We start from the raw sequence: 8382 nt of genomic DNA, 5'->3' as shown, positions 1-8382 counted from the left end.
AAGTGCTTTACAACGGCCTCTCATTCACCCCTTCACACACATATTCACACACCGATGGTGGCAAGCTACCATGCAAGGCGCCGGCCCGCTCATTGGGAGCAATTTGGGGTTCAGTGTCTTGCCCAAGGACACCTCGACACGTGGCCAGCCGGGGGTTCGAAACCTTGCAACCGTTAAGACGCCGGCTCTCCCTCCTGAGCCACAGCCGAGGGTCACATGACAACAATGTCATAATAATAATAATGACACTTTTATCCTACGGTACATTTGCAAGGGAAATTGGTCAACTGCTGCTAATGGGATAGACCTCCCCTGGTCTGTATCTGTTGGCTCAGAGGGGAGGGGGGGGACACAAGGACAACAACACGTCTCAATGGATGATAGGTGAGGGGGCGTGACTGAGGGGGGTTCTCTGACCTCCAGGGAAGAACCAGTCAGCATGCTGGATGATCGGCTCAATGATGCCCACGATCTGGAGAGACACGGTCGTCATCATCTCTGTAATGTTCCTACAGGGAGGGGGAGGGGGGGGAGGGGGAGGGGGGAGGGAGGGAGGGGGGGGGGGAGAGGGGGAGAGAGCGGGGGGAGAGGGGGAGAGAGCGGGGGGAGAGGGGGAGAGGGAGAGAGGGAAGAAGAGGGAGAGAGGGTGAGAGAGAGAGAGGGAGGGAGGGAGGGAGAGGGAGAGAGAGGGGGAGAGAGGGAGAAGGAGAGGGGGGAGAGAGAGAGAGAGGGAGAGAGAGAAGGAGAGAGAGAGGGAGAGAGAGAGAGGGAGGGGGGAGAGGGAGGGGGGGAGAGAGAGAGAATGAGAGGGGGAGGGAGGGAGAGGGAGAGAGAGGGGGAGAGAGGGAGAGCGAGAGAGGGAGCGATGGAGAGAGAGAAGGAGAGAAAGAGGGAGGGAGAGAGAGGGGGAGAGAGAGAGGGAGAGAGAGAGAGGGAGAGAGAGAGGGAGAGAGAGAGAGACAGAGAGTATTAAGATGGTTTAATGCCTTTGAATAATATCATAGGACTAGCCGTCAACATTTGAATTAAAAGTTAAACATATAAAGAGACAGTAAAGTTATGTATTATAGATACCCCAAAATACCTGGATGCACATAATTCACCAGTATAAATGACAAAGCATTCTTTTTAATAGTCATGGCTTGCATTTATGGTGACATTTACACTGTGAGTTAGAGACACAGAGAGAGAGACTGTGAGAGAGAGAGAGAGAGAGAGAGAGAGAGAGAGAGAGAGAGAGAGAGAGAGAGAGAGAGAGAGAGAGAGAGTGAGAGAGACTGTGGCTGTGTTCGAAATGGCATACTAGCATACTGCATACTAGCATACTGCATACTGCCTACTAAATTCATAATAAGTATGCTCGAAAATCTAGTATACATACTACATTTCTCGCATCCTCAAATTTGGCAATACTGTACAGTGTGAACGCTCTCGCATACTCAAATCTACCTCATATCTAGTAGGAGTAGTATGCTAGTATGCCCTTCCGAACACAGCCTGTGAGTAAGAGAGAGAGAGAGAGTTAGAGAGAGAACAGTGGAGGTCTCACCCGTCGTTGTCGGTCCACAGCAGGTTGGGGCCGAGGACAATGGCGATGTTCCCTGGCGTCATCTTGTTAGACTCCTGGTACTCATCCAGCTTGGCCAGGAACTTGATTAAATACCTGTCAGAACACACACACAGACACACACACACAGACACAGACACAGACACAGACACAGACACAGACACAGACACACACACACACACACACAGAGACAGACACAGACACAGACACAGACACAGACACAGACACAGACACACAGACACAGACACAGACAGACACAGACACAGACACACACACACACAGACACAGACACAGACACAGACACAGACACACACACACAGACACAGACACAGACACAGACACAGACACAGACACACACACACACACACACACACACACACACACACACAGACAGACAGACACACACAGACACACACACACACACACACACACACACAGACAGACACACTCACACACACACACACACAGACAGACAGACAGACACACACACAGCACAGATCAATGAATATTGAAGGTCTCCTTGAAGCGATGGATGATGAGGGGATACCAGAGTGTCAGGTGACCACCCACACACGCCTGAACTCTCTCCCACACACACACACACACACACACGCCTGAACTCTCTCCCACACACACAAACACACACACACACACGCCTGAACTCTCTCCCAGACTGAACTCTCTCCCAGACTCTCCTCTCGTTAGCAGCGTCTGCGTGAGCGCCGCTCTCGTCAATAAAAACACCATCTCCTACTCTGAAGATCCGCCATCTGATCCTTCCTCATCGACCGCTTCACCTCTGAACTCCGCGGAACGGAGAGAGAGAGTGATTTTATGTCTCGACCTACGGTGGAAAAACACTGGTTTTCGGATCCCGAAAACATGTGGAGAATATTGGGTGTTATATAACGTTTCCACCATAGCTGTTTTTTTTAGTTTTTTTTTACCAGGACCTCAGATGAACCGTGCGGTTGTCGAGGCGGGTCGTTCCAGAGGAACTGACACCAGGTCAGGGTTCGAGAGGTCCTCGCGGAAAGAGACAAGCCCTCTGAAATAACAAGCTGGGCCTTGGTGGTTTCTCTCTGGTCTCTCTCTCTCTCTGCCCTGTGCCCTCCGCCTCTGTCCATCCATCCCTTTCATCAGTGTGACAAGCCACTCTACAAATATCCCAGAATGCACCACAGCAGCTGCCCCCTCCATCCAGCAGCCAGTCGTAGAAGAACATCAGATCCTAACCTTTCTGTCTGCGCCCTGTCACAAAGGTCCACCCTGCCCTTCTGCAAAAAGGGCTAGTGTACTGGTCATAGGGCTAGTGTACTGGTCATAGGGCTAGTGTACTCTTCATAGGGCTAGTGTACTCTTCATAGGGCTAGTGTACTGCTCATAGGGCTAGTGTACTCTTCATAGGGCTAGAGTACTGCTCATAGGGCTAGTGTACTCTTCATAGGGCTAGTGTACTGCTCATAGGGCTAGTGTACTCTTCATAGGGCTAGTGTACTGCTCATAGGGCTAGTGTACTGGTCATAGGGCTAGTGTACTCTTCATAGGGCTAGTGTACTGCTCATAGGGCTAGTGTACTCTTCATAGGGCTAGTGTACTGGTCATAGGGCTAGTGTACTCTTCATAGGGCTAGTGTACTGCTCATAGGGCTAGTGTACTCTTCATAGGGCTAGTGTACTGCTCATAGGGCTAGTGTACTCTTCATAGGGCTAGTGTACTCTTCATAGGGCTAGTGTACTGCTCATATGGCTAGTGTACTGCTCATAGGGCTAGTGTACTCTTCATAGGGCTAGTGTACTCTTCATAGGGCTAGTGTACTGGTCATAGGGCTAGTGTACTGCTCATAGAAAAGCTGTTCACTGTTCCGGCAGTATGAAAGCTCAATTGTGATGGATGAGAGAGAGAGAGAGAGAGAGAGAGAGAGAGAGAGAGAGAAAGAGTGTGGGGGAGAGAGACAGAGAGAGAGACAGAGAGAGAGAGAGACAGAGGGACACGTACTTCCCACTGATCACCAACACCCAGGGAGAGTTGAGGATTTGACCAATGTCGAAAGGCTACCATATCTGCTGGGTGAGGTACAGCAATGTGCAAACACAGCAGCAAAAAAAGGACATCAAATGGGCTAAAACCACCATAAGAATTGAAATAAGTTTTATTTCATTTATTTATTCTAGTATGTCATCTATTTATTTGTAATCTAGTATGTAATCTATTTATTTATTCTAGTATGTACATGTATGTACATTACACTCTTTTTGTTTTAGTTTTTTATCTTCACACTTCACATGCTTTGGCAATGTAAATGTATATTTCCCATGCCAATAAAGCCCGTCGAAATTGAAATTGAATTGAAAATTGACAGAGAGAGAGAGAGAGAGAGAGAGAGAGAGAGAGAGAGAGAGAGAGAGAGAGAGAGAGAGAGAGAGAGAGAGAGAGAGAGAGAGAGAGAGAGAGACAGTGCCTGACTTACTTGAAGTTGTTGCCGTTGGCGGGGGGTAGTTTCTCACAGGCGTTGAGGAGGGCCTGTAGTCTCTTGTCCTGGTCCTGAATGCTACAGGACAGGAAGAGCAGCGCAGCGTGAGACACAACAACCACAACCACAACCACAACCACCTCATCTCTCACCTCTCCTCATGTGGAAGACAAATTCAATTAATTTCAAGGGGGGGCAGTTAGTGGCAGTTGAGGGGATGGGGGCGTCGGCATTGAACAGCCTGACGGCTTTGGGCACAAACGCGGGAATCCTCCTTCTGTTTTGAATTTCGTTTCGTTTCAAAGAATCGACTGTAAGAAAGAAACGAAAAAACAACGAAAAACAAATCAGCTGACGGTGATGAAATAAGACACTCACTTGGAAGCTTGGATCCACTCCTCGTAGAGTTCGTAGGTCATCAGTGGCTCGGGAAGCTCGCGTAGGTATGATTTCAAAGCACCTACCAGGTACGAGACAGGGGGGTAAAGGAGTGAGTGTGTGAGTGAGAAAGTGAGAGAGGGGGGTGGGGGGGTGGAAGGGGGGAAGGCTGGCTGAAACACAGAGTGATACATGCAGGGAATGACAATCACACAGGCAGAGGGGCAGGACAGGACCGCGGGGGGAGTAACTGCCTCTCTCTCTCTCTCTCTCTCTCTCTCTCTCTCTCTCTCTCTCTCTACGCAGAGAAATGCCAAGAGGAGAATTACACCATGAATCACTGACAAACACTTCAAAGACAGACGACAAGAGAGAGAGAAAGATACAACAGAGAGAGAGAGAGAGTGAGAGAGAGAGTGAGCGGGAGAAAGAGAGAGAGAAAGAGAGTGAGCAGAAGAAAGAGAGAGAGAAAGAGAGAGAGAGAGAGAGGGAGAAAGAGAGAAAGATGAGGAGGAAGAAAGGAACAGGGATGGAGAAAGAGATAGATAGAGGGAGAGATTGTCAGTGAAGGAGAGAAAGCTGGCAAGGCTAGCATGGAGCAACAGGAATATCCTGCTGTGTCCTTATTAGCCGCCTGAGGGTTGAACTGAACATTGAATATATAATCAGTCACATATAAACTCCCCGGACACTTCATTAGGAACACCTGTACACCTTCTCATTCATTCAGTTTGAACCAAAACAAGCAGAAGAGCTCATATAACTCCTATTTTAGAGACTCTACACTGGCTTCCTGTTAAGTTCAGAATCGATTTCCAGATCCTTCTGCTTGTTTATAAAGCTCTCACTGGCACAGCACCTGAATATCTGAAAGACCTTTTGCTGGCATATCAGCCCAATAGAGCTCTCAGGTCTTCTGACGCTGGTTTTCTCTGTGTACATGTACAAAAGAAGAGATTTGGTGAGGCTGCATTCTCATTTTATGCACCCAAATTGTGGAATGCACTGCCAGTTTACATTAGGGATGCAACCTCAGCAAATATGTTCAAGTCAAGATTAAAAACCCATCTTTTTAATATTGCCTTTAAATAACTCAAAGCACTTTGCAGTGCAACGTTTGCAGGAAAAGTGCCATACAAATAAAGGTTATTATTCAGTATAGGTGTAAAGGTGTGGGGAATGTTTTCTTGGCACACTTTGGGCCCGTTAATATCAACCAATCATCTCTTGAATGCCACAGCCTATTGGAGTGTTGTTGCTGACCATGTGCTTCCCTTCATGGCCACAATGTACCATCTGCTAATGGCTGCTTCCAGGATGATAACGCACCATGTCACAAGGCAAAAGTCGTCTCAAACTGGTTTCATGAACATGATAATGAGTCAGTGTTCTTTTTAGAGGCCAACAGAACACCTTTGGGATGTGGCAGAACGGGAGATTCACAGCTTGAAAGTGCATCTGAAAAATTGTGATGCAGGAATTGCGTGATGCAGTCATGTCATCATGGACCAGAGTCTCAAAGGAATGTTTCCAACATCTTGTGGAATCAATGCCACAAAGAGCTGTGGCTGTTTTGAGAGCAAAGGGAGGCAGTATTAGTATAATGTTCCTAATAAAGGGAGGCCCTACCCAGTATTAGTATAGTGTTCATAGTAAAGGGAGACCCTACCCAGTATTAGTATAGTGTTCCTAATAAAGGGAGGCCCTACCCAGTATTAGTAGAGTGTTCCTAATAAAGGGAGGCCCTACCCAGTATTAGTATAGTGTTCATAGTAAAGGGAGACCCTACCCAGTATTAGTAGAGTGTTCCTAATAAAGGGAGGCCCTACCCAGTATTAGTAGATTAATACTTATTAGTGTTCCTAATAAAGTGTTCCTAATAAAGGGATTAGTAGAGTGTTCTAAATAGTCCCAGATAAGAAAATTCATAGCTTTCATGTGACGTCACAGCATAGTGGAAACGCCCACCTGACGGGCAAAAGGCACTTTTTGCGGGCAAACCCCACGGGCAAAACCCACTTTTTGCGGGTTAATAACTTTGATTTCCCGTGGATTAGGAAAATAATTCCAACGTGTCCGGAAAGAGGAGAAGCCAGGGTATCCAAAAGTTTTTGAATGGAGTCGATCCTCCACTCCTATCACCGTGGACACAGCAAGGAGCGAATTCCCGGGTAGAAATATCCCCTCGACCCGCTGTCAGCGGGAGTTCCGTCCAGCAGCGGTAGAACTCCCGAACGCCCGGTTGATCGAGTTTCGTATTAAACGTATATGTATACAACAACCTGTAGCGAATACCCTGGCAATCTAACAATTATATTAGAGTGTATAATGCATAAACTGGGCATAGTCATGGTCTTTGCTTGGCTGGCTGCATTAACCTGTTGTTGTTACTTGTATGTTCATTACGTTACTTCAAATGAATGCCCCCTAAGTCAAATCCATCAACTGAAGATAACTCGTGAGTTTAGAATGAGAAGGTTCTATCTCCGTTTAGAATGATAAGGTTCTATCTCCGTTTAGAATTATAAGGTTCTATCTCCGTTTAGAATGATAAGGTTCTATCTCCGTTTAGAATTATAAGGTTCTATCTCCGTTTAGGGCAGTTCAGAGATATTGAGCGTCAAAGTTTTGACATTCCATTATGTTTTGTGAGATGGAACCTTTGTATTTTATTAACCGTTTGCGTCCACTCGCCATGTTGCTATGATACTTTTTGCCCGTCAGGTTGGTGGTTGCTAGGGAAGAAACCATGTGACTGAAAGCTATGAATACATGAGAGCTGGAGCTCCTTGGACTGGAACAGAGGAAACACACACTCTGTATGACTAGCATGTGTCATTTCACACAGCTGATAAGGCTATAAGTGCTTAGCTGTTCTCTGTCTCTCTCTCCCTCTCTCTCTTCTCTCTCTCCCTCTCTCTCTCCCTCTCTCCCTCTCCCTCCCTCTCTCTCTCCCTCTCTCTCTCTCCCTCTCTCTCTCTCTCCCTCTCTCTCTCTCTCCCTCTCTCTCTCTCTCTCCCTCTCTCTCTCTCTCCCTCTCTCTCTCTCTCTCTCTCTCTCTCTCTCTCTCTCTCTGCCCTAAACTGGTTTAGATCCTACCTACAGGACAGAAGCTACTATGTCTCCATTGGCAACTTTGTATCTGACCAAATTAAAATGACATGTGGGGTTCCCCAAGGGTCAATCCTTGGCCCTCTTCTATTCAATCTCTACATGCTTCCATTGGGACACATCATAAAAAAGAACAAAATTGCCTACCACAACTATGCGGATGACACTCAAATCTACATAGCCCTCTCACCGAACGACTATAGTCCCATTGACAATCTCTGTAATTGCATTGAGCAAATAAACGCCTGGATGACACAAAACTTCCTCCAACTAAACAAGGACAAAACAGAGATAATTGTATTCGGTGCACCTGACAAAAGATCGAAAGTCAGTGCAAAACTTGATTCTCTCTCTCTTCACACTAAAAAACAGGTCAGAAATCTTGGTGTAATTCTAGACTCCGATCTAAACTTCAACAGCCACATAAACTCGATAACTAAATCAGCCTACTATCACCTGAAAAACATAACAAGAATGAGAGGTTTCATGTCCAAGCAAGACCTTGAAAAACTCATCCATGCATTTGTTTCGAGTAGACTTGATTATTGTAATGGTCTACTAACAGGCCTATCTAAAGGAGCTATTCGTAAATTGCAGCTCATCCAAAACGCCGCTGCTAGGGTCCTAACAAAAACAAAGAAATTTGAACACATTACACCAATCCTGAGATCCCTGCACTGGCTACCAGTCTCTCAGAGAATTGAATTCAAAATCCTCCTAATTACATACAAATCACGAAATGGTCTTGGACCAAAATACATATCAGATCTCCTCCCACCCTATATTCTCGCAAGGTCCCTAAGGTCAGCTGAGACAAATCAGCTAATAATTCCAAGAGTAAAAACAAAACACG

General features: G+C 46.6%; 1 protein-coding gene across 1 annotated transcript in view; it reads right to left on the bottom strand.

Annotated features, from left to right (window-relative positions):
- Positions 1 to 417: 417 nt before the first annotated feature.
- Positions 418 to 8382, bottom strand: part of LOC308175653 (rho GTPase-activating protein 44-like) — a gene marked incomplete at both ends in the record, with an annotated part of 29987 nt that continues 22022 nt past the window's right edge. The window contains 4 exons of the mRNA XM_080551281.1: positions 418 to 509; positions 1550 to 1663; positions 4038 to 4118; positions 4419 to 4500. Coding sequence (XP_080407407.1) covers positions 418 to 509; positions 1550 to 1663; positions 4038 to 4118; positions 4419 to 4500 — 369 coding nt within the window. The remainder of the gene's footprint in view (positions 510 to 1549; positions 1664 to 4037; positions 4119 to 4418; positions 4501 to 8382) is intronic.

The sequence above is a fragment of the Nansenia antarctica genome (genome assembly GCF_963989245.1).
Source record: "Nansenia antarctica genome assembly, contig: SCAFFOLD_494, whole genome shotgun sequence".
Classification (NCBI taxonomy): domain Eukaryota; kingdom Metazoa; phylum Chordata; class Actinopteri; order Argentiniformes; family Microstomatidae; genus Nansenia; species Nansenia antarctica.
The sequence above is the reverse complement of the archived record's forward strand: the minus strand, read 5'-3'. Positions and strand labels throughout refer to the sequence as shown.